The 27,142-nt window shown below is 39.8% G+C and overlaps 1 protein-coding gene across 4 annotated transcripts in view; it reads left to right on the top strand.

Annotated features, from left to right (window-relative positions):
- The window catches only part of DYRK1A (dual specificity tyrosine phosphorylation regulated kinase 1A), a 126,531-nt gene that overhangs the window by 87,951 nt on the left and 11,438 nt on the right, over positions 1-27,142 (top strand). For 3 of the 4 annotated variants that reach the window (XM_070407200.1, XM_070407199.1, XM_070407202.1), the window contains exons 3-9: positions 760-956; positions 7,688-7,807; positions 9,670-9,858; positions 15,256-15,403; positions 19,686-19,972; positions 21,269-21,415; positions 23,741-23,881. In XM_070407200.1, the coding sequence (XP_070263301.1) occupies positions 760-956; positions 7,688-7,807; positions 9,670-9,858; positions 15,256-15,403; positions 19,686-19,972; positions 21,269-21,415; positions 23,741-23,881 (1,229 nt within the window). The remainder of the gene's footprint in view (positions 1-759; positions 957-7,687; positions 7,808-9,669; positions 9,859-15,255; positions 15,404-19,685; positions 19,973-21,268; positions 21,416-23,740; positions 23,882-27,142) is intronic. The other variant, XM_070407201.1, reaches the window with a different exon arrangement.

Below are 27,142 nucleotides of genomic sequence, written 5' to 3'. Positions count from 1 at the left end.
TTACCTTTGCCTTTAGGCTTCAGTCTGTGATAGCAAGTTTGCTTGAATATAAGAAGGTTTTTTTCCCCCTCTTTAAGTAACTTTTATTAGTTAGCTGCCAAATACTTTTAGAGACCCAAAATGTTTCTCGTTCATTTCTACAATAAACATCATGATCATGGATGGTCCTAGCCTACCTGTGGGATAATGATTGATCATTCATTGTGATAAGTTTGCCAGGTCTAGGTTCTCTTAGGAAGAGTCCAGAGAAATCAGCATTCCGTGGAGTCGTTTTTGTGTATTATGCTCACCCTTTAATTACCTGTGCAGTGGTGAGCACCATGAGAACAAATCTTTCACCTGGTTTGGGCGCTGCTGCGGATATTGATTGCCACACACCTGCCAGGGGCAAAGCAGCATCTTAGCCGTGTTCTTTTGAATTGGTTTCTCAGGAGCCCCATCCATTGGAGAGGCCCTTCAGAACGAGGCACTATTTACATAACTTACGGTTCTCAGTTGATGAAAATCTCATATGTGAAAATAAATATTAAAGATTATTCCTATTGCTTTATTAAAAAAACTAAGATTTTTCTCTTAATACAGATTTATAGATACTCATTTGATTACTGTATTTTATACTAAAACTGTTGTGTTGAGTGATACATCGTTTGTAGTTTTAGAGGTTTTTAATGTCATTGAACACCCTGAAGTACTCATTTAAAGAACTATCAGAGAGGTCCGAGTACATCCTGTCACCAACCCTCCCTTGTCTTCTTGCAGGAGGAGAGACTTCAGCATGCAAACCTTCATCTGTTCGGCTTGCACCGTCATTTTCATTCCATGCTGCTGGCCTTCAGATGGCTGGACAGATGCCCCATTCACATCAGTACAGTGACCGTCGCCAGCCAAACATAAGTGACCAGCAGGTTTCTGCCTTATCTTATTCTGACCAGATTCAGCAACCTCTAACTAACCAGGTAAGTTCATGACATATCAAAGCAATTTGTTGGAATGGTAGTTTATTCCTTAAAATGGTAAATAGGCAAAATGCTTTAATGGTTTTCAGTTTTACATGTCAAGTGGAATTCTGGATTGACATAGTATGGTGTTAAGAAGTTTGCCTTTAAAGAGTTTTTTTTTCTTCTATTTCACTTAAAACACACTGAATGTAATCACATAATCTTATTCTATGACAGGGAAGGAAAAATATTTTCCTAAAGAATATTAAAGAAACTGAAAGCTTATTTTTTGGTTTTGTTAATCCTCTCGTGAGGATATTTTTTCCATTGCTTGTCAGAGAGAGTGAGGGGTAGGGGGAGAGAAACATCAATGTGAGAGAGACACAGTGACTGGTTGCCTCCTGCATGTGCCCCACCGAGGGTGGGGAGTGAACCCGTAACGCAGGCACTTGCCCTTGACAGGGAATCAAGCCCTCGACCCTTCAGTGCTGGGGCCGATGCTTTAACTACTGAGCAACTCTGGCCAGGGCCCAAAAGCTTATTTGTATGGAAAAGGGTGGTTAAGTAGAAAAATGTAAATTATAGGAGGACAAGTCAGAGTTCATTATAGCAAACTTACATAGCTGGTGTTATGCTTTTATAAGCTACTTTAGTATGCATATATTTATAAAAATAAGGACAAAACTCCCTAAAATTAAAACAAAAATATGTAATGCAAATTAATCATGCTGTTAATTTTGATATTTAGACAGAGATTCAGCTTTTTCCATGAAATACTAAGTGCTGAAATCTCTGGATATACATACACTAGGGGCCCGGCGCACAAAAATTTGTGCACTGGGGAGGGGAGGGGGGGGGTTCCGGGGGGGGTCCCTCAGCCTGGCCTGTGCCCTCTCGCAGTCTGGGACCCCTCAGGAGATAACGACCTGCTGGCTTAGGCCTGCTCCCAGGTGGCAGAGGGCAGGCCCAATCCCTAGGTGCAGCCCCTCGTCGGGCTCAGAGCAGGGCCGATTGGGGAGTTGGGGCACCACCCCCTGTCACACTCAAGGCAGGGTCGATGGGGAGGTTGTGGCGCCACCGCCTGTCACACACAGAGCAGGGCAGATCAGGGGGTTTGGGCGCTGCCCCGTCACACTGATCGGGTGCCAGGAGGCCTTGCGGCTCCGCTGATCCCGGTGCTGGGAGGCATATTGCCCTTTTACTGTATAGGATAGAGGCCTGGTGCATGGGTGGGGGCCGGCTGGTTTGCCCTGAAGGGTGTCCTGGATAAGGGTGGGGGTCCCCACTGGGGTGCCTGGCCAGCCTGGATGAGGGGATGATGGCTGTTTGCAGCTGGTCACACACCCTTCAGGGTGGGGGTCCCCACTGGGGTGCCTGGCCAGTCTGGGTGAGGGGCTGAGGGCTGCTTTCAGGCTGGCGGTTGTTGACTGAAGCTCCCAACTGCTCCTTTTTTTTCTCTTTTTTAAATTTTATTCTGGGCCAGCTTTAGCTCTGGCTCTAGCTCTGAGGCTTCCGCTGCTGAAAGCAGGTATCTGGTTTGTTTGCGTTCTATAATCGAAACAATGTATAACTCCAGCTCTGAGATCCAGCCGTCTGAAAGCTGGTTTCTGGGGTTTTGTTTAGCTTCTATATTTGTTACAAAGTTTCAAACTGCCAGCTCAGAGGCCGGCAGCGCAGGCGGGGAATGTTGGAGTCCTCCTTAACTGAAGGAAGCAAGCCTCATGTTCGCTTTAAGCTGCCTGGCTGCCGGCCACCATCTTGGTTGGCAGTTAATTTGCATATCACCCTGATTAGCCAATGGGAAGGGTAGCGGTCGTATGCTAATTACCATGTTTCTCTTTAATTAGATTAGAAGATATATTATACACATATGCACGTGTATGTGTATTTTTCATGTTTTCCTGAGTTATCTGCACCCATTACATTGATTTTGCTTTTACTTTCGGAGAAGTTTTGACTAGCTATCGTCTGGCAGTTTCTTTCCCCACTGGGATTGAGTCTGTGATGAGTCTGAAATGGCTGTTTTTCCATGTACTTAGGCATTTGGTTTGCCACTGTTTTGTTTAGGTTGTTTAATATATCAAGTGAAGATGAAAAACTTAGAAAACTTCAAAGTATTTCTTATACTGGTTTATTTCAAGGTAATGTGCTTGGCTACAGTTAAACAATGTCATTATTAGGGGACAACCTTGTATGTATTATAATAAGATTTTGTCACTAGTTGAGGTTGATTTTTATTTATGAAATGTGCATGTGAGTAACATTCAGTTAATCAGTAAGATGAATTATGGCAGGACTAAAGAATTTTTTTATGCAGTATATTGAGAAGTTGGATGTTTGGAATTGGAGCAGTTGGTCAGAATGTTCAAGTTCGGAAAGTGTTTAATTGTATACCAGAAGAAAATTCTCTGACATCCAAAAAGTAGCAATAGCACAATAATTCAATTGCATTGTACTTTTAAGAAACAAAGTATGAAACAGTTCATTTTCCTCGGTCCCAAAGTAGCCTGTCAGGCAGTGTGCCTGTTTCTATCTGTTTCCCAGCTGATGGGACTGACTTCCTCAAGTGTGTAAGCACAGGACGGATCCAGCCCAGGCGCCTTTCATCTCAGATGCAGTGCTCTTTGTGTTCCAGCACCGGCAGCTAGGAGGGCTAGGACAGATTCCAGTCCTTTCAAGTTAGTTTAAGGTTCTTGTAAGTAGGTAATTTAGCAAAGTACCTATTTTTAGTTATAACAAATACCTTGTGGATTATTTTAAAATGAGATAATTCACTTAGTATTTTCATTTTAATATGTAAAATACTTTTAAAGATTTATATGATATAAGATTGTCTTAAGTATAATATTCATATTCAATATTTGTAATATAATATTCAGCCCAATATATCTGGTAAGCACCACAGATTTGTGAACCTAATAAGGCAGTCAGATAGAAGACATTTTTCCTAGAATTGAAGTGTAAACCACTAAAACTGGGTGCTGCTGTGGTATGTTCTACAAGTCATAAAACATGGGTTCAAGTTTTTATTGTCTGAGCTGGTTGTATGCCTTGAATCAGGTCACCTGGACTCTTCTGTTACTCGAATGTAAGATTGGGACCTTAGACTAGGACAACCCCCGCCCACACCACCACCTTCTAGCTCTAAACTTCTATAATTTCATTATTAGATTTCATTTTTTCTTGTTAATCATCGTGTCAGTGTCTTTTAAATAAGATTTATTGTAAAATAAATTGAAAGGAGCTAACTTTAACATTTTATTTTTGGTAGTTAATGTTTCATACAAGTTTACACAGTTTTGTTCAAAAGATAAATTTAGGAAACGAGAAATGTAGTAAAGGCAAGTGTAGGAAAGTATGATTGGTGTTTGGAATGCTGAGCCTATGGGCTGTTGGGGTGTCTTTCATAGTTAAACTAAACCAGTACTTTGGATATGCGTTAAATATGCTAGCCACCTTTATTAATGGCTCTCAAAATAGCAAGAAGGTAGAATATAGTGTTTCTAATTCTGCATTATATATGAAAATATGAGATAATATAAGTAAAATGGACGGAATAGACATTAAACTAAAAAAACAAAGTTTAAGTTCTGGAACTTATACTATGAAGTCTTTTCAGGGGAAAAAAAGGTTGTTTTAGCTCTTGATACTGATCTCAGCAGGAGGTAGAAACTACTTTTCTTTTGCTTTGTGGTCTGTGTCTTCACACAGAAAGGTGGAGAGAGGTGAGCATTGGGGGTGTGGCTTTTTCTGGGTCCCACAGCTAGATAGTTGAGGCAGCAGGAGGGTAGTATCTCATCAACTTTCCTTTCTGCAGGGAGGACAGGGGAGTGGGGTTGGGGGTGGGGGACTCGCCGCCTTCAGCTTGCTGAGCTTTTAGGTCTTCTGAGCACCATGGGCTTTCAAGGAAGAAAGAAGAGAGCTTGCCCCGTTTCTATACATTCTCCCGACTTTGTGGCTGTACAAAGCAGGAATGGAGACAGCATCACATAGGGCTGGCCTTGAGTCTTATATAAATTTGTAACTGAGTATTTGGAGAAGTTATTTTCTAGTTCTGGATTTGTGCTGAAGTGGTGAAATACAGTCTGGTCCGAAGGCTAATGTTTTTTGTAAACAGAACGCATCTGGTTTATATATACAAGTGCCCCTGAAATAGTAACTTCTGCTGCCAGAGGTGTCTAAGAAAAGTAAAATATGTAGAATCAGCCAATTGATTGGGCCTTTCAGGCAGAGTCTGGCCAGTTGTGGAAGAGGTTAGCAATATTTTGTGAAGGGCCAAGCCCATAGTATACACTCACATTGAATGCAGAAAAACATTATTACTCAGTCAGCATTACATTCATACCCAGTGTTACGTTACGATTGTGTGATCTTGGTGTTTTGAGTGAGCATAATTTGTCCTGGAAAGATGTAGTCAGTGGTGTATGCTTTTTCCAGATGTTTGAAATACCAGTGGAATTATACATTCACAATTTTGTACATAACTAATTTTAATAAGTGCGTATGCTCATTTTATTAGTATTTATTGTGCATGACAATTATTTTGCCCAACAAACAGCCTAAAAATGATTCAACCACGAGGGTAGACTTAGAGGCCTAAAAGTGATCAGGGGTTCCTGGCCTAGTGTTGTCGTTCAGAGCCGGGATGAGGTGTGAGACGGCCTCAGGCTCCTCTCCTCTCCTCACCTGCATGTGGCCCTGGCTCCAGGACTTTGTCAAGTGGTTTTACTCCAGAGGTTCAGGTTTCTCATTTGTAAAATGATTTTGTGAAACCTCACAGTGAGGCTCTACTCCAAAAGTCCAAGCAGGTTCTTGCTGAGTAAATTACCGGCATGAAAATAATGCCAGGGTCTTAAAAAATAAAAAGGAAATAAGCTAAGGGAAATCTCTTATTACCTTAAATGCTTATAGCGTTCATTCACATAAAAATAATTGACCTGCTTAGTACTGATACTGTCTATCATTAAAGTAAGTCTTCAAGGAACAGTGTGAGAACCCCGCTCGGGATGGCGAGTGGTGGTGACTGTGGCTGTACCTGTATTTATATTTAGAAAAAGAAAACTGTGTATTAGCAAAACCAATCAGATGTTCTTATTCTTACTATCTTTTCAGACAAATAGTTGGAATCACTGGGTTTTTTTTTTTTCTCCTTAAACCTTATTTGGAACTTTAAGTAGAGGATCATGAGAAGAGATAATTATTAACAGTAATTCTATGAATTTATCTGGATAACAACGTTTTAGAGTTTGAGTGTAGGTGCAGAAGAAACTAATGTTAATGTTGGTTTAAAAGAAAGTACCTAAGTAACTGTATGATAACTATCTTTTCATACCACAGGGATGGTGATTTTTTTCTGTCCTGTCCACTGTCACCTTCCAACCTTCCTCCTCTGTTTTTCAAACTTGCTTAATTATCCCAAGACTCCAGATATTTCCGGGAGGTCTTGCTTGGTATGATGTAGTTACTGTCTCTCTGCCCCTCAGATTGACCTGAGTGTCCTTTGAGAGGGGCTGCATTAGCAGCTTCTGACTCCGTGGACTTGACTGGCATAAGTGTCTGTAAGAGCTGGAGAGGAACCCCGGGAGAGCTAGTGGTGGTGACTATAGGTACCTTCATGTAATTAATTGGAGAAGTTATTTTCTAGTTCTGGATTTGTGCTGAAGTGGTGAAATACAGTCTGGTCCGAAGGCTAATGTTTTTTGTAAACAGAACGCATATTGATTGCAAAAGGCCTGTTGGGAACCCGAGTGGGGCACGAACAGCAGGTTAGGATGTGCTAGTTGCAGTGTTCCTGTCTAGCAGGAAACTCATAGTTGAACTCTGACTGCCTATTGGATGATGAAAGAGACGTGGCTTACGGTTGGGGATGGGAGGAGTGAATGGAGTTTGGTTGAAATGAGGTTTTTAAAAGAAAGTTTCATTAGCTGTAAGGTGTCCTGTGGAACTTGTTTGTGGTCAGCTCCTATTGTAATCATAAGTAAGGATATTGATAGGTATTATGGATCCATTTGTTTAGTCAAATATTTATTAAACACCTACTGTGTGCCAGGCACTGTTTGAGGCAAAGGGAATACAGTATTGAAGTTCTTGCCCTTATGGAGGTTTCCCTTGTAGTGGAAGGAAAAGGAGAAAAAAAACGACCAGTAAGTGTGTAATCTGTCTGATGGTCCTGAGTGCTGCGGGGAGTCACAGAGCAGGGAAAGCGGGAAAGGGGAGAAGTGGGGGACCTGTTGTACTCAGTTGTGTTAAAGAAATGAGAGCAGATTTCAGCCTTGCTTACAGGGCAGATGCTTGTCAGAGGGCAGAGTCTCGTTGATGGGAGCTGTACTTCTGCAGCACCAAGCCCCAGTCCTCCTCCGAGGCCAGCTTCGTGATGCCAACTGCCAGTCTTGAATGAGGCCAGGTTTTAGGAGTCATTCAGAAGCGGTTTTTCATTGGGCCAGTTGTATGGTAGAGAAGCCCTCTTGGGCAGCACTTCGCGAGTCTCTTAAACCAGGGGTGTCTCTATAATCCCACTGTTTAATATGGGGAACAGGATTGAAGCCTTGGGCAGCTGGGCATTTATCTGCTAATTTCATTGATTCGTTCCAGTGGTTGTCTTCAGTGTAATCTGTTGAAAGAAATAAGAGAGAACATAAAATCATCTAATGTAGATGCCTTTTTAAAAGATACATATACACAGGATACAGAAGAGGGCATTTATACCAGTACAGTAAAGTTAAAGTGCTAGTCTTTTCTGTCTATTTAAGGTGATGCCTGATATTGTCATGTTACAGAGGCGGATGCCCCAAACCTTCCGTGATCCAGCAACTGCTCCGCTGAGAAAACTCTCTGTTGACTTGATCAAAACATATAAACATATTAATGAGGTAAGACTATTGATTTATTATAACAGCATCTCTCTTGCAATAAAATAGGGAAAAAGTTATTTTGTGACCTATTTAAACATGCTAAACTTTTTTTTTTATTTACCCCAGTGATTGTCATTTGAATGATTATTGTGAACACTGGTAAACTAATGACTTATAGACAGTATAATTATGTAAAATAAAGAAGATATACTAACAAGGACTGCAAAAAAATTACTTGTGGATAGCTTCCCCCTTTTTTCCAGAGTTGTACCTAATAAATGCTGAGTTATCATTTTTATAATAACTTCTCCAAAACAAGAAAGGGCAACATGAAAGCACAGTGACCACTATAAAAGCATGTTTCAGTTAGAATTTTGCTTAAATTTTTATATATCTGTTTCTACTTTTGCCATGGATGTCAGGAAACTCTGAGATAGATTTAATAACTAGTTAACAGGTGCTTGGCCTAATGTATTTCTGTGTATTTCTATATTTCTGTGTTTTTAAGTTGTCTTTCTAAATTTTCTAGGTGTTCTTTTAATTGTAAGATATCTAAAAGCCTTTTTGGGTGGAAGTAGGTAGGATAAAAAACACAGCATTTCAAATTACTCATCTTCCAAGTTGGCTCTTTGCCACCAAAAATTATTTTTCTAGTGTCTTAGCCCTTTGACTTGATTGGCATTTGCTGCTTAGCCTCAACTCCAGCTCCATTATTAATTATTGAGGGAGCTTTGGAGAAGAGCACATGCCTGTGCTTTCTTCCCTCTCCCAGTGTGAGTCCTATCTCTTTTCACATTGCAGCCATGTAGCTAAAAAGGTGTTCTATGGATGTATACATTTTACAGCACTTTGATGCTGCTTAATGCTGATATTAGCATGTTAATGTGACAAGATAAAATTAGAATGAATGCAATGAGGAATATTTCTGAGTTGAATATTGTACACAATTAATGTGTTATAAAGGATGTGGTGCCAAACTAGCTTTTGAATATTAAGAATATCTGATAAATTGTTAATAATTTATCAATGTCAATGTGTTAATATCTGATAAATTAAAAAGCTACTGTTAATCTGTTGTTAACAGTAACTTTGTGAAGCTTGTTTTTAAGTGTAGTGCTACCTTGTAAACTAGAGTTTTTCTAATGCTGTTCTGTGAAACCCTAATTTATAATTTTCTTAAAGTTAGTTACCAATTACTTGGACTGTTGCCTAGTTCACCTATAAATTTTTTTTATTGATCTTAGAAATTATTTTGTAAGAAAAACAGATACAAGGAAAATAAACCAATCTGTGATCAGCCTCCAGGTTTATGGCCTTTAGTGTTGGGCGGGGGTGGGGTGGGGAGGGAAGAGGATGTTTTTCATTAATTGTTACATTATCACAGGCTTAAAAATTGAGCATGTCTCAATTTACTAATATAAAAGGAGGGCCTTTTATATTAGTAAAACATCAGTTTATATACATTTAAACTTTCATTTATAAAATCTTTTGCCTTATGAAACATTGGTTGCTTGCCTGCTGTATGCACCCCAACCGGGGGATGGAACCTGCAGCCTGGGTATGTGCCCTGACTGGCAATAGAACCTGTGACCCTTTGGTTCATGGGACAGTGCTCCAACGAGCTGAGCCTCACTGGCCAGGGCTAAACAGTGTAATTTTAAAGTGAACTTTATTATAGACAATTTTCATTGGTTATGTATCAGTGTCATTCTATAATTCAAATACCAACTATAGAAAATTTTTATTTTATTTTTTGTATTTGTTATAAAGAATAAAAACTCATTAATTTCCTACTAATAGCAGATTTGTCTCTTGATATATGCTCCCCTAATCCACAATGTTTTAAGTTATACAGTTAACACTATATGTTCTCATTTCAGGTTTACTATGCAAAAAAGAAGCGAAGGCACCAACAGGGCCAGGGAGACGATTCTAGTCATAAGAAAGAGCGGAAGGTTTACAATGATGGTTATGACGATGATAACTATGATTACATTGTAAAAAACGGAGAAAAGTGGATGGATCGTTACGAAATTGATTCCTTAATAGGCAAAGGTTCCTTTGGACAGGTAATGTAATGGAAAATGCTGGATTTAATAAATTTCAATTTCTTAGTGAATGATGTTGTTATACCCTTTCCTCAGTGGCATACTTTTCAATATTTGTAAGTAGATCTAAACAATGGGTATGTATTTGGATTGTCATAGCTCTCTAAAGATAGTAAAATGTATCAGCTATCAAAATCCCTTTGGACCTTTTTTTCTTTATTTACTTTATACAGCTACCAAGTACTTATGTTACTAAGAGGTTGATTTTTATATATATAAGTATATATTTTTTATTGATTTCAGAGAGAGAAAGAGAGAAAAACATCAATGATGAGAAACTTTGATCTGTTGCCTCCTGCTGGCCCCCTACTGGGGATACAGCCCAAAACCGAGGCATGTGCCCTGACCAGGAATCGAACCATGACCTCCTGGTTCATAGGTTGATTCTTGCCATTGAGCCACACCAGCCGGCACTGAGAGGTTGATTTTAATCATGAATATGGGCCTGCCGTTCATATGGGCTTTGTGTAGTCTATGGCTGATTCTCCATTATGAATGCTAGAGATAATTACCCCTGTCTGATATTCCTCCTCAAGGAGCAAAGAATTATTATTTTTAGCTGGCACAGCAGGTGCCCTCTCACTTTTTGGAGGCTTGGAAAGCCAAGGGCTATGCCCTGGGTTTTTCTCTCAACTCATCTTCTGACTTTATCAAGCCTCCTCTTCCAGTCCTCACAGCATTCAGCATTGCTCAGAGTGTGATGGGCTCAGTTGGATGCTCTGAGAGGATCATTTGGGGATCTTCTATCAGGAACAACAAGGAATTTGGGAACTCCAAGGAAACTGTTTTTTTCTCTTCATTCCTGGCCTCTTTCTTTACCCATTACTCTCCCTTCCTCACCTGCCCGCCCAGCCCCAACACAAAGCACAAAAACCTAAATACAGTAGTCTCTTTCATTAGCTGTGTTCAGACCAATAGCTAGCCAGTCTTCCTCCTCACACTTTTCAAAAGCGTTTTCTGTGGCTGTGGCTCCCCCATCTCTTTGCACTTGTAAATTCTATCTCACTGAGTCACAGAGCTCTGTTTTGTTTGAGGTGTGATTTACTGTTAATCCCAGAATATTTATCTTGCAACCTTTGTGCTATGAGTCAGTCATTAACGTGTATTCCAATTACTTTTTTTTTTTTTTAAATATATTTTATTGATTTTTTACAGAGAGGAAGGGAGAGAGATAGAGAGTTAGAAACATCGATGAGAGAGAAACATCGATCAGCTGCCTCCTGCACATCTCCTATCGATGTGCCCGCAACCCAGGTACATGCCCTTGACCGGAATCGAACCTGGGACCTTTCAGTCTGCAGGCCGACGCTCTATCCACTGAGCCAAACCGGTTTCGGCTTCTTTTGACTTCTTAATGATGAGGATAGAAGGGGTCTCAAAATGACATCCTGAATTACCTTTTAAAATTTTATTTTGTTGGTTTTTGTTTTTCTTTAACTATGGAACCTGCATGCATTTACTTACCTGTTCCTACCTTGAGAGAAAGTAAGATATACCTCTTTTAATCTGTGTGGAACAAATTTGTCATTTGTCAGTCTTATGCTTAGGACAAAAAGTATACTGTAGGCCGTTAGCAGCCATGGGTGTAGACCCAGAAAAATCTACACTATTAAATAAGCTTGTAAAGGAAACATGAGCAAGATTGTTAGAAGACCTTCGAAGCTTCGGTGTGGCTTTGCCAGGCCCTGATGTTCCATTTATATGTCTGCCCCTTCCATGATTTCTAGGAATCTTAGTGATTTTCCATAATGCAGGGGCTTTTCCCTTGATTTGTAACCTTGTTTTCTTCTTAGTCATAGGTATTTCAGTGTGTAGGGAGTCCCTCTTTTATGAAAGCACTAGAGACACAGTGCACGAATTCGTGCACCAGTGGGGTCCCTCGGCCTGGCTTGCAGGATCGGGCCAAAACTGGCTCTCTGACATCCCCCAAAGGGTCCTAGATTGCGAGAGGGTGCAGGACAGACCGAGGGACCCCACTGGTGCACAATAGAGGCCAGGGAGGGATGCGGGAGGTTGGCCAGCTGGAGAGGGACCATGGGGGGGCTCCAGGGCGTGTCCGGCCGGTCGTGCTCAGTCCCGATTGGCCGTACCCCAGCAGCAAGCTAACCTACTGGTCAGAGCGTCTGCCCCCTGGTGGGTCAGTGCATGTCATAGCTAGCAGTTGAGTGGCCTTAGCATATCATTAGCATATTATGCTTTGATTGGTTGAACAGATGACTGGACACTTAGCATATTAGGCTTTTAGTATATAGGATTATTTGTTTTGTTAGAAGCAGCTTCTGTTTCTCTCTCAAAGTTTCTTAAGGAAAGTTACTTCTGAAACCAGCTTTTGAGAGTGATTCTCAACACCTTCGATTCAGGGATTGTTGTCTCCACCTTGAAAATTACACCAATGTGTAAGCAGTTGCTATCAACAGGATTTTTTTTTACTTGTGTGACGTCCACCATGAAAATTATGGCCAAGTAGCCTACTCTCTAAACTTCGTTTTCCATAAATACTCAGTCTCTGAGCTCAGAGTGATGTTTTCTTCCTCTTTCACTTTAATTTTCTTCTACTCTAATTCTGTAAACCTGTGAAAATGTAGGCCTCTTTGACATAAAACTTCACTTCACCAGGTCTGATTGATGGCTCTCTTATATGCTGTGGTGTGCTCAGGTTCAGGACCTGCCACTCACCAGATAATGTCCTCCATTGTCTCGGTTAGACTTTCTCTGAAGTCTCTGCCAGATCCTTGTTAAATAAGAGCTCCTTCACTTCTTTAGCCAATGGTTATCCTTATTGCATGTTGAAATTTCCCTGGGGAGCTTCGGGGGGAAAAGAACTGATGCTTAGGCTCCATACCAATTAAATCAGAATCTGTGACTGCATTCTAAGCATTGGTATTTTTAAAAACTGCCTATTAAATGTGTAATTTAGGGTTAAAAACCATTGCTTTGGCATTTAGCGGTTAACTATTTGCTAAGTCAGTAAATAGTTGGGCCCTGTTAATGGCCTTTGTCCTAGATCCTATTGGGATAGACACACTGAACTGCAACTCCTGGTGCAGGCAGTTAGTTAGTCAGGTGTTTATAGGGCAGCCTCTGCCTTAAAAGACAGTACAGTGGGGCCTTGACTTACGAGTGTCCCGACTAACCAGTTTTTTGAGATACCAGCTGTCTCTCGGCCGATTTTTTGCATTGAGTTGATAGAGTAATTTGAGTTAATGAGCTCGGTCTTGGAACGAATTAAACTCTAAGTCAAGGCCCCACTGTAGTTAGTATTTTTCAGTATTGGGGTGGAACTAGAGATACTGCACTTTTTATTACACCGTTGATTTCAGCTGAGCTGTTTATATTCTGTCATGGACAATCTATTTATCCTGACTGATGTAAATCCTGGAACATACATTCCATTCTCTTCTGTAATTCAGTGGTACTCAACCTACAAAGTGGAATCACTTGTAATTCTACCTGCACCTCCAGAATTTCTGAATGTGCAGATTCTGTATCATATTATAAATATAACTTCTTTAATCAGTTATAGTTGCTATTCCTGATTAGTAGAGATAGTTTCTTTTATCTATATTGATTTCTTAATTTTTATGTAAATCTCTTTGTTAACATGAAACACATTTTTAAATGAGATGTGTGCATGGTGATTTAATCATGAACACTCCTTACCTCAGCACTGTTTCTCATTTTAAAACTATCAAAATTCTCTATGACATTAAGTGTATAGAGGGGTGGGCAAAAGTAGGTTTACAGTTTTGAAACACAGTTTATTCTTATATTAATTACTAGCGGCCCGGTGCACAAAAATTTGTGCACTGGGGTGTGGGGGGGGCGTCCTCAGCCTGGCCTGTGCCCTCTCGCAGTCTGGGACCCCTTGGGGGATGACTACCTGCTGGTTTAGGCCCGCTCCCTGGGGAATTGGGCCTAAGCTGGCAGTCAGACATCACTCTGGCAGCCCGGGAGCCCTCGGGGGATGTCCACTTGCCAGCGGGGAGCAGGCCTAAGCTGCAGTCGGACATCCTTAGCGCTGCTGAGGAGGCGGGAGAGGCTCCCACCACCACCGCTGTACTGGCAGCCGTCAGCCTGGCTTGTGGCTGAGCAGAGCTCCCCCTGTGGGAGTGCACTGACCACCAGGGGGCAACTCCTGCATTGAGCGTCTGCCCCCTGGTGGTCAGTGTGTGTCATAGTGACCAGTCATTCCTAGTCTTTCTGCTGTTAGGGTCAGTTTGCATATTACCCTTTTATTATATAGGATAGAGGCCTGGTGCACGGGTGGGGTCCGGCTGGTTTTCCCTGAAGGGTGTCCCGGATCACGGTGGGGGTCCCGCTGGGGTGCTTGGCCAGCCTGGGTGAGGGGCTGATAGATGTTTGCAGGCTGGCCACACCCCCTTCAGGGTGGGGGCTTCCCACTGGGGTGCCTGGCCAGTCTGGGTGAGGGGCTGAGGGCCGTTTTCAGGCTGGCCAAGCCCCCCGGCGACGGAAGCTCCCAGCCTCTCCCTTTTTTCTTTGTATTCTGGAACTTATTTACCTTCTATAGTTGAAACTTTGTTCCCTTCAGTGAAGCTCAGAGCCAGCTGGGAAGCTTGGCTTCCTCCATCACTGGAGAAACCAAGCCTCCTGCTCACTTCAGCTCTTTGGCTGCTGGCCGCCATCTTGGTTGGGTTAATTTGCATACAGTCGCTCTGATTGGCTGGTGGGTGTGGCTTAAAGCATAGCGAAGGTATGGTCAATTTGCATGTTTCCCCTTTATTAGATTAGATTTATTATTTTCCATACAAACAACTGTAAACCTCCTTTTGCCCACTCCTGTATTGTGGAACTTTCCAGGTAATTTATATTTGATTTTTTTAGTGTAAACTAATTTTTATTTTATATACCTATGTTGTTATCTATGAAAATCTAATTTAAAGTTAGAAATTTATCTACATTTTTCAGGTGACTCCGAGCTTTTGATATATTTTACACTAATACTTGAGATTTAAACCAGGTTTTTGTCTCATTAAAAGAATATAAAAGAATTGTCTTACAGTGTTATTTAATAAGAAAGATGAAAAACCAAAGCACTTGTTAAAATTAATTTATTTTTGAAGCAGGAAAATAGTTAATCCAATTTTTTTAAGAAAGTTATCTATTTTGTAGATATTTCAAAATACTATAAGGATGCAAAAGAAATTCAATAGAAAAGATTGATTTAAAGCGATTGTAAAGTAGTAAATGAATGATATTGAATGGAAAGGAATAGGATCTCTTCTAAGTAGGAACGTCATGAAATGAGTTAGGTAAATGTACAATTAGGTGAATTGTAACTGCTGGGAAATTGTTGCCATTAGTGAAATAGAGAATTATTCCTCCTTTCTTCTCTTTTAGGTTGTAAAGGCATATGATCGTGTGGAGCAAGAATGGGTTGCCATTAAAATAATAAAGAACAAGAAGGCTTTTCTGAATCAAGCCCAGATAGAAGTGCGGCTTCTTGAGCTCATGAACAAACATGACACTGAAATGAAATACTACATAGGTAAACAAACAGGAGACAAAGCCTAATCCAGGCCAGAAATTTGAGTTAATGGTTATTTTCATATGAAACTATGTGGATTTTATCTTTAAAGTGGTTGACTAAAAATTCAGCTGTTTATTTCTGTTGGTGGGCATGGATTTATATACATTACCTGATCTGGCAGTAATATGCTAAGTTTTTGGGACTGTGCATTCCAAATGGCATACAGTTTAGAAACAAACGAGAATAGTGACTTTGGGGGACCAAGGGGGACTTAAAAGTCCCATTTGTTTGCTTTAATCATGGACATTTATCCAGAAAATCTTCTTCCTGGTAACTTTAACCATTTCTAATATAGATCAGAAATGAAAAGTAAGCTAGTATGTTTTGTTCTTAATGGTTATAGAACCACTTTTGGTATGGCTGAGTCAGGATCCCAGCTCCTCAGGCTGTTTGTAAGTTTGGCAGCATTAGAAGCTGTTGGACTTATTACAACAGAAAAGAGATAATAGCCACCATTTATTGAACTCCTATCATATTGTGCTTTTCTTCCATCTTCTCTAATAATCATAGCAGTCCTGTAAGGAAAGTGGTAGAATCTTTATTCACAGGTGGTTTGTACAAAGAGTAAGGATCCCCAAGGTCCCAGGCTCTGGAGATAGGATGTGACCCTACCTCTGCCTAACTCCATTTGTTTCATTGTCATATGGTGTTGGGTGTGTTTTCCCTCCACGTTCCGCGTGGTTCAGGGTTCGGGGTCTGGAAGAGGAGCCGCACACAGATGAATGAAAAGAGACAAGAGACAAGAGATAATTTGGACACATTGGGGAGCCAGGCAGGCAAGTCCAACTCAAGGGGAAGGACTTCCCCCCGGAGCTCAGGCCTCGCCAAGCTTTTATTGACCTTGGGATAGCCCCTAGGTAGGGAGGTTCCAATGACACACAGTCTAGGTCATAGCATAACCCTTAGGCAGGCAAGTTCCAGTAATAGGCAGACTATCTTATCAACAAGGATTTATATGAGTAATTAAATGAATTAAGGTAGGAGGATTCTTCAGCTACCATTATCTAGATTAACTGGGTGGTGCACAGCTCCGACCTTTGCTAGGGTTTCAAAGGTCACCAACATTTAGGGGTCTCTGTCTATGCTCCAGCTAGGGAAGACAATAATTGGTTACCGACAATATGGTGTTTTTCTTATGAAAACAAAATGAGACAGAAGAATTAGGAAAATAGTGACGTCTAGGGCCGATTAGTATATGGGCAAAACATTTAATTATACATTCTTTAATGCTCTTCTTAACCAAATCTAAGATGCCAGTGATTCTGAGACACTAATAATTTATGTGCTGCCCAGTATAAATATAAGATGCCGTCCCGTTTTATGATAGAGACCTTAGAATCAATTAATTGTAGAAGTTCCTGTAGGTATATATCCATAGCAATTTAAGTTCAGAAATGCTGGCTTTACTTGATAAACATGAGGTTAAATTTTACTTAGCAAGCTCTTTTTTAAGAAAATGAGGGAGGACATTGTGGTGTTAATGGTTTTTTTAGTCCCCCCGAATGTGGTGGAAACAAGAGAATGTATGTTAAAGGTATAATGTTCTGATACTCAGATTAGATTCCATTTATGAAATACCCTTCACTCCCCATTGTACAATAAAAAGAGCTTATGCTATTACTTTTTCTTCCTTGGTTTCTTCTCTTTAGGTATCAGATATAATTCATAGTAATAACATTAGTATTTAAAACCTTTTTTATTCAGACTTACTGAACATTTGCTGTTCACTATGATTATAACTTAGTATAAGGGAAGCCCATTTCCACTCAAGGGGCTTTAGAAGCACAAGAAGGACATTCTAAGGATGCTCGGCTTATAAAGTGGTATCTGGGCACGTCTTCCTCCTTCTCACTCTTGTGTCTTGTATTTTGAATGTTTGCTGAAGTTGAGAGAAAATGTTGATGTGTTATTGTAACATTTTAACCCTGCTTTATTGAAAGAAGAGATGGCAGGCATATAGTAAGTACTCAGTAAATGTTAGCTACTCAGTTCTTACATAATAACAGCGATCATTTCTATTTTTGGTAAACTGATGAATGATCATTAATTGTTTATAAGTCATTACAGATATTCTTTTGGATGAGTTTTTAAGTTCTTTTAGGATTGTGAATGCAGTGTCGCAAGAAATTGAGGTTCTATATATATTGGAAAACAACAAATGAAGAACTTTAGAATTAGACGCAGATATACCAGTAGAGTTGATACCTTAAATTTAAGGTGTCTGAAAGTCCTATTGCTCTTTTATAATGTAAATAATTTATTTATGTTTTGAAGTGGTTGACCAATATAGTTTACTCAGATGATTTTATAGTCTTAAGTCTTTGAACTCTTAAAAAATCTGCTTTATCATCTAGCATAATTTCTTACCTGGATTATTTAGTACCTGCCAGGGTCTGGTTAAAAGAAAATTCCATTTAGGTGTAGAACAAAGTCTTGCTAACCTTCTATCTGTTTTCCCCAAAGTTTAGTTTAAAAGCCTAACCAGGTATACTTGAGTTGGAACATTCTTTGACAGCATCTTTAGTGCTTAGCACATTGTTGATACTCAGTGAGTGAGGACTGAGTAGGGAGGTCAAGTGGAGCTGAGTAGATTATCTTCTATTAGAAGCAGTCTAATCTCAGAGCTGCGTAGAGGGATTTTCATAATCACATTGGAATTCTGACATCAGCTACCTTTGCGTTCTTTTTGTAGCTACTGCTTTCTCATATTAAAACTTTTGCATGGACTATTTCTTGGGTGTCTTATTGTCACACGAGCTGTGTTTTTAGTTTTAAACCCATGAACTTCAGTGATTAAGAGCAGATGTTATACATTCTTATGTAACATTTAAGGATTCTTTTTTTTTTTTAAATATATTTTTATTGATTTTTTACAGAGAGGAAGGGAGAGAAATAGAGAGTTAGAAACATTGATGAGAGAGAAACATCGATCAGCTGCCTCCTGCACATCCCCTACTGGGGATATGCCCGCAACCCAGTTACATGCCCTTGACCGGAATCGAACCCGGGACCCTTCAGTCCGCAGGCCGACGCTCTATCCACTGAGCCAAACCGGTTTTGGCGACATTTAAGGATTCTTTTTATTTGTGGAGTGTTGATTTCTACTACAGACTCCTACAGAGTCATGTAGTATTCATATTGAGTTGTTTATTCTAATTTTAGATCATGTGTATCAGGAGTGATCTAAAAGCAGTATTGTTACCAGGACAACTCAATGTGTCCCCATCCTCAGGGACCAGACATAGAATACTGTCATAGTTACTCCAGATGGATCTGTAGAGAAACCTGTTTTATGATACAAAAGACCAAAATGAAGGTACCCTTGACAAATGGTGGTTTCATATCTCCCCAGCTGAGTTAGAGGTGCTCAGTTTGGTGTATGTAAGAATTTTTATAGTGAAGGGCAGCATTTTATTGAATGACCTCATTTGATGTGAACTCAGTGTTAATACTTAAAGTACAATCTTTGAAACAGCTTCATGAGTATTAAGCCTTTATAGAGGGTCAACAGGGATAGCAACTAATGTGTTCTCTACTCTTTCCCTATTCATAAGTCTGCTTATAATTTCTTCCTATAATTGAACTTTATTTTGAAGTTTCCCCAAACCTTCAGTGTTGCAAGATGTCCCATGTACCAGTTTGATGAACATAATTAAATGCTTTATGAACTATACCTTCTAATGCATGATTTTCAAACATTTGCTATATTTGCCTAAAGGAAAGAAAAATCTGTATTTTCCTTCGATTTGTTACAGAAAATTAGATTGTGTATATATGTCACAGCCTTCCCAGGGAGGGCTGCCCATGACAGCAAAGTCACAGACCTGCGTCCTGGGGTGGTACTTAGACAAGGTGTGAGGCCGGGCATCAGGAGGTAAAAGGTGCTTTCTCCCGAGTGAGGGCAGCTCCTGATTGTTCTCAGGACTGTTCATCAAGTTGCTACTCTTGTTTTTAGACCTGACTTACCTTGTTTAAAACAAGGCATTTGGGTGGTAGTTCTTGCATTATGGTGCTTACTGGCAGGCAGTGCACCTGGTTAGTTCAGCAAATGAACAGTTCAGCTGTTTTTAACTGATTAAAGAATTGCTGTTAGTGCAGAATGCTGATCTCCAAATTTTAACTTGATTTTCACTCTGCATTTGACATTGTAATGTTACAGATTATTTGAGAGTTCATGCATACATTATTCTCATTTTATTGGTCTATGTATAATTTAAATGGGAACTCTTTTCTCTTTCAGTGCATTTGAAACGCCACTTTATGTTTCGAAACCATCTCTGTTTAGTTTTTGAAATGCTGTCCTACAACCTCTATGACTTGTTGAGGAACACCAATTTTCGAGGTGTCTCTTTGAACCTAACACGAAAGTTTGCACAACAGATGTGCACTGCACTGCTTTTCCTCGCGACTCCAGAACTTAGTATCATTCACTGTGACCTAAAACCTGAGAATATCCTTCTGTGTAACCCCAAACGCAGTGCAATCAAGATTGTTGACTTCGGCAGTTCTTGTCAATTGGGGCAGCGGGTAAGTACATTTCAGGAGTTGTGAGTTAAATAGAATTAGGTAAAATAGTGGCAGTAGATATGTGAGATGTTAGTATAGTGGGGCCTTGACTTACGAATTTAATTCGTTCCGAGACTGAGCTCGTTAAAGGAGCTCGTTAACTCAAATTACTCTTGTCAACTCAATGCAAAAAATCTGCCGAGAGATAGCTGGTATCTCAAAAAACTCGTTAGTCGGGACACTCGTAAGTCAAGGCCCCACTGTAATGTGTATGCAGTGTGGAGGTCATTACCAGAGGTAATTGCTAACTTGTGTCAAGTGGGAAATAGGTAATCTTAGTAGCAGGGAGTCTTTGGGGCCTGCTGATGATGTTGGCTTCTAAAAATCTGGAAACCTATAGTTCTTCCTGGTCTCTTTGAATGAGACTTTCTTTTCTGAGAGGCCTTGAGGTTGGGCTGACCTGAGATGACGCTTGGAGACCTGGCTGTAGGTTTAGGTCGGAGCCACAGAAACACTGGTTAGAAACAACATTGCATTGCTGGCTGCCTGGTTTGAGTATTCACATAGAAAGTGTACTTAGGAGGATTTTGTTTCGTATTCTGTCTTGTTTCATAAAACTTTCTTTGCTTTGCTGATATTTCTAGATGGGAAATTACAATGGCTAAGTGAAGATAAATTGGTCTGTGAAGACATTTTCAGATTACTTCATTGAAAATAACCCACCTCAATATTTTGTTTTGTAAGAAGTCTTAGATTGAAGTGGGAGGGGGACAGGGCAGAGAAGTGATTAACCAGAAACCACTCCTGATGGAATCTTTATGTGGCAATGTCTCTAGGATTCATCTGTGATGCTAGGATAGTATAGATGTCTGGATTGTCCATTACATTGTACCTAAGTTAACCTAAAGAAGGTCCACTTTATAAATACAGTTTAGCTGTTAAATTAATGGTAAACCAAGTGCCAGCCATAGCAACAAAGAATAATTAATAGGAAAATAAATTATTCACAATAAAAATGTCTTGTAGTAAGGCATAATTATTTGTTTTAAGATGTCTCTTGGTTACCAGTTAGGATTGAGCTAAATGAAAGGACTTGAACTGTGTATAGTTTGCATTTCACAGGCAGATTAGCCATTCCTGGGACATGTTTAGTTCTTTAAACAATATTCATAGGCTGTTTTTGAAATCAGGAAATGGAACCCTAATTTAGGAGTTAGTAATTTTTTTTCCCCGGTTAATATTAAATCAGTGTTAATCCCATACTGGCGACAGTTAAAACTTATTTTGTAATTAATGCTGTTTTGAAATATATTTCAGATATACCAGTATATTCAGAGTCGCTTTTACCGGTCTCCAGAGGTGCTACTGGGAATGCCTTACGACCTTGCTATCGACATGTGGTCCCTTGGGTGTATTTTGGTTGAAATGCACACTGGAGAACCGCTGTTCAGTGGAGCCAATGAGGTATGTGGTGGATTGCTTTGAAAATTCTGTTTTCATAATTTATTTTTTTTAGTCTGTTACAGTGGAATCAAAGTTGTTTTTAGGAAAAGATGTCTGTTTACCAATGTAATCATTCAAATATTAGGGTAGTTTTGAATTATATTATCATTTTTTTCAGTTATTATATAATGGTGAGGTGGGAAGTGAGAACTTTCAATCTGCTAATAAAGGAGAACAATAAAACATAAGAAAATGTTAAGTATCTTGGTACCAATTTTACAGATTTTAAGTATAATAACAGAAATAATGATAACGAAGGCGTGAGGGCCACCCTGACAATGGTGTAAACTTGCTATAAATTTGAGAGTATGATTTGGAATTAAAGAAGTAATGACCAGAGGCAGGACTTGTATCCATGCATATTAGCATAACCAATGGACCACGGACACTCGGGCGGTGAGGGCTTGTCCTGGGGGGAGGATGGTGGAGGGGGGAGGGTGTGGTGGTGGTCAATTGGGGAAAAAGGAGACATATCTAATAATTTCAACAAATAAAAAAAAGGTCATGACCAGTAGGGTTGATGGATATTGAGTCTGAATAATTTAGGGTAAATTAGTATTAGAGGATTTTAGAGCTATAGACTCTAGTAATTTTTCTAGTCCATGGGTTTCTGTATTGTGTTCTTAGAAGATTTTTGAAGGTCAGAGGGCAGTACCTGGGAGGGCAAGAGAGAGGCCAAGCTCCCTCACAGGCAGAGGAATTGGGCTTTCATTAGTTTTAAACTATTCACTGGAGAGTTAAGGGAAAAGGGTGTCAAATATATGGTGATGGAAGATAACTTGACTTTGGGTGGTGTGCACACAATGCAATATAAAGATCATGTATCATAGAAATGTACACTTGGAACCTATATATATATTTTTTTTAAATATATTTTATTGATTTTTTACAGAGAGGAAAGGGGAGAGATAGAGAGTCAGAAACATCGATGAGAGAGAAACATTGATCAGCTGCCTCCTGCACATCTCCTACTGGGGATGTGCCCGCAACCCAGGTACATTTCCTTGACCGGAATCGAACCTGGGACCTTTCAGTCCGCAGGCCGACGCTCTATCCACTGAGCCAAACCGGTTTCGGCTGGAACCTATATTTTTTTATTAAACAATGTCACCCCAATAAATTTAATTTTAAAAATAATAATCTGCCTCCTTAAAAAAACCTGTGTGTTTTTTAATTTTTAAAGAAAAGTTAACCATTGCATCTTTGATCAGTCCATTCATTATGAATGAGAAAAGAAAGATCAGTGAGATTTAATGATTGGTACTGGGTTATACAACTGTTAATAAATAGGTAGAGCTACTGTTTGGCAGTAACTGCCATAGTGTGTGTTTTTGTTTCAATATAAATAATATTACTGTAAATTGGTATCTTTTCATGGCTTAAACAATATCAGGGCCACCTGAAACTTGAGTGGCTTCCATCTCACCCATTGTAAATGCCATAGTCCTTGCACCCCTTCCTTCCTCTGACTTGTGTCCTCTCTCCTACCTGTTCCTCCTCGTCATCTCCCCTCCCTTTTTCTGACCCAGCACACAACCTTGTCTGGTTCCTTGGAAGCAGTAGCCCCAGGCCCATAGCAGGGCCTTTGCCTTTGCCCTGTTGCCTGAAATGCTTCCTCCAGAAAGCACTCGGCTGCCTCCTGCACTGCTTTTGGGTCTGTGCTCGCATGGCTCCATCTTCATGGCACCTTTCATGACACCGTGTTTTGAGTTGTGCTGCTCTTTCTCACTCCCCATCCCCTCTTCATTTTCCCCATAGTTCCTCATTGTCATCCGACATAATATACTTAGTATTCTTCTATTGGTGATCTCTTCCCCTGTAATACAAACTCTTTGGTAGGGAGTTTCAACTGAGCATGGTTTTTAGCATATAGTAGACTCATTATTTGAATGAATCTGCACTTAAAAAAGAGTTTATTAGATCCACACTGTATTAAGCCCCTGTAATTTTTTATGGTTATTTAACTAAAACTCTAAAAACTTAAACTTCTAACACTCCCTCCAGTCCTTTTTCTACTTTGTATCCATGACCACCTGACATACCACAGGCTTATGTATTTATTTCTTTGTCTGCCCTTCCCTCTGAAATGTTGGGCTCCAGGGAGGGCAGGGACTTTTATCTCTTTTGTTCATTATTGTATACTCATTGCCTAGAGGTGTGTGTGGCACACAGGAGATGCTCAACTTATTTAGTTACAATTTATGAGTGAATGAATGAATTGATGAGCAGAAGTAGGATGTACTGCCATAGAAATTACAGGTGTTTTTATTTTTATTTTTAATACAGGTAGATCAGATGAACAAAATAGTGGAAGTTCTGGGTATTCCACCTGCTCATATTCTTGATCAAGCACCAAAAGCAAGAAAGTTCTTTGAGAAGTTGCCAGATGGCACTTGGAACTTAAAGAAGACCAAAGATGGAAAACGGGTAAAACACGGACATATTTTTTTTGAGCCTTTGTTATTTCTTTCACTGGAGCTGTCTTTTAATAGCTCATTTTATATTTATTTGAAATCAGTGTTAGAGTTAACAGTTTCAGTAACTTAGTATATAATTTTTTCAAAAGCTGGATATAGTTTGACCTGAACTCTAGGGACCAGTGCTTGCTTAGTGGTCAGAGTTCTCTCTGAGGCTTCATTATGACAACTGGATGTCTGCCTTTGGGCAGCTGGTCAGGCACCAGGGTTTGTTTCAGCAGTAGAATCAGTAAGTTGGACCTTTGTTTCTCACAACTTGGGTTTATAGTAAATTCACAGTTAATAGTACTGCAGCTGTGAACAGTGGCAGTCATAATTGCAGTAAATGGCTTTATTTTTTTTTTTTGTTTAGATGGAAGAAAAAGATTTTTTACTTAAGCAATGTGTGACAAGAATATGAACTGACTAGATGGTTCTTTGATTGGTTTTATATTCCTAGGTTGATGACATGGATAGCAGGAATTTCACATCTCTAAAATCTTTAAAAGTGAAGTTTTGAAACACTAGGTTTGTTTCAGTGATTTTTTAATTTTATTTGAGAGCTTTTTTTCAGATGCCCAAACTGTCTGTTTAATTAGAGTGATTTACCTTGTTTTATATATCTGAAAATATTCATGTATTTTATAATCTAGCTTGTTTTATTACAAAATGAATATAAATGTTAAATATGTGATTGTGTATGATATATAACAGACACCTTGTGAGTGTAGTTTTGCCTTTCTAACATTTAAGAGATTTTATTTTTTGCTTTAGTTTTTATTTTGCCCTTGCATTTTAGTGACGCTGCCACCACGTGCCATTCCCAGGGAACTGAAGATTATTGTTGGCTTTAATTCACCTTCATATAGCTATGGAGCCTTCACTTTTAATATCAAGTGATTTTTTTTTTTTTAGAATATTTAAGAATCTATATGTAATTGTATCTTTCACAACTGATTTTTAACTTTTTGCATTCTGCTGTATTCTCTAAGATCCAGGCACTGCAATATCCAGCAGCTAATTCATGCCTACTCCCCATAAGGAAGGGATGGAAAATACCAAGCGAACATCCCAAGTCCTTTTCCCTTTGATCACATAGCTTGTCCGTCATGGCCCCTTTCCCACTGAACCAAAACACAGCCTGGGAATCCTCCTCAGCTTCACCAGCATCCACGGCAGCCCTTTCCACTTGATTTTCGTTAACATGGAGGACATGAAACCCACTTTATGTTTTATCTCTCTCTGCAGGCTACTGTTTCTTTCTCTATTTTGAAGTTGTCTTTCTCCTTATGCTATTTTTGTTCTTTTTCTAAATAAAATGTTCATCCCATCCTATTTCCCAAATCTCTACCTTATGAAACCACAGATTAGTCACTAAAAAGTATTTTATTTTAACCTATATTTAACTATCTTTTTATGAGCTTTCCCGTAGCCACAAGTAGCAACCAATTTAAGAAACTTAATTTTTAAAAGTATAAAGTGACTATTTCTCTTTGAACAGAAATAAATTTCGTTCAAAAAAGTAACACAAACCAACCCCCCACAAATGTACAGCCTAATGGTTACGTTATGAAGGATGTACAGGAATTTTAACCATAAGTGATTTTATTTTTACTTTTAATTTCTCATTATGTTCCATGAGCCCATTTTAGCTTCCTAGTAATGAAATCCATACCTACTATATATTTATTTTTTCCTTTGGTGGGGTAGGAGGATGAAGAATTAAGACTATAAATGTTGTTTTTTTAAAGTATAATTTTTATACAATTAGATGCATTTTAAGTGTTTTATTTGTTGAGTTTTAATCTTTATATGCTAGAGGCCCAGTGCACTGGAGGCGGGGCGGGGGGGCGAATCCCTCAGCCTGGCCTGCCTCTTCTCGCAGTCCGGGAGCCCTTGGGGGATGCCCAACTGACAGCTTAGGCCCATTGCCGCCGCGGAGGTGGGAGAGGCTCCTGCCACCGCCGCTGCGCTTGCCAGCCATGAACCCAGCTTCTGGCTGAGCAGCGCTCCCCCTGTGGGAGCGCACTGACCACCAGGGGGCAGCTCTTGAGTTGAGCAACTGCCTCCTGGTGGTCAGTGCACATCACAGTGACCAGTCGTTCCGCTGTTGGTCAATTTGCATATTAGCCTTTTATTATATAGGACTAGAGGCCTGTTGCACGAAGAGATTCATGCAATAGGCCTTCCTTCCCCTGGCTGCTGGCACCAGTTTTCCTCCTGCACCCGGGACCCAGGCCTTTGGTCCGGCCACAGCGAGGCGTGGCTTCTCAGCTGCGGCCGCAGCGAGGCTTGGCTTTTCCCCTCCGGCTGCAGTGGAGAAGCCAAGCCTCTTCAGTCTTCAGTCTTTGCTCTGCACCTACTTATGCAAATTAACCACTATCTTTGTTGGGTTAATTTGAATAGTCACTCTGATTGGCTGGTGGGCATAGCGGAGTGACACCAATTTGCATGTTTCTCTTTTATTAGTGTAGATAAGGTATCTACTGCCTAAAATAAGACACAGGGGTGGGCAAAAGTAGGTTTGCAGTTGCATTGTGACATTCTTTTGAGTTAATAAAGCTATTATAATAATCATAACTTGTATGTATTTTTCCATATGAACAACTGTAAGCCTACTTTTGCACAGCCCTTTATTTCTGCTGCCCCAAAAGTTTCCTCATGCCCCCTTTCTCTCATCTCACCCCTGCTTTCTGATTTCTATCATCAAAGGTCAGTTTTGCCCATTCACGGGCAAAATTTCTATAACTGGAACTCCATAGCATTTATTATTTTGTTTCTTTCACTTTACAAACATAGCTTTTGGAGATTTGCTCATATTGTGTGTCTCAGGAGTTATTTTATTGCTTCCAAGTATTTCATTGAATGGAAATACTGTAATATCTATATTTGCCTGTTGATGGATGTTTGGTCTATTTCCATTTTGGGATATTATGAATAAGGCTACTGGTAACATTCTTGTATAAATCTTTTATATATATGTTTTCATTTTTGTGGGGTCACTACCTAGAAGTAGAATTATTGCCAAGTTATAGGGAATATGTGTGTTTACCTTTGTAAACAGTATGCCAGAGTTTTATCATTTCAAATCTCTACAGCGAGTGGGTGTCCAGTTGCATGGGGGCTTTGTTTGCTTGATTTGGAGTCTAGTTTCCACTTTCTATATAGTTTTTAAGTAGTGATTGTGGAGGCCGAGTGATCTCTCTTCATTTTGCCCTACCAGCAGCCGCTT

The sequence above is a fragment of the Myotis yumanensis genome, unplaced genomic scaffold (genome assembly GCF_028538775.1).
Source record: "Myotis yumanensis isolate MYYU_CA2020_CCGP unplaced genomic scaffold, mMyoYum1.0.hap1 SCAF_2, whole genome shotgun sequence".
NCBI classification, from domain to species: domain Eukaryota; kingdom Metazoa; phylum Chordata; class Mammalia; order Chiroptera; family Vespertilionidae; genus Myotis; species Myotis yumanensis.
The sequence above is the reverse complement of the archived record's forward strand: the minus strand, read 5'-3'. Positions and strand labels throughout refer to the sequence as shown.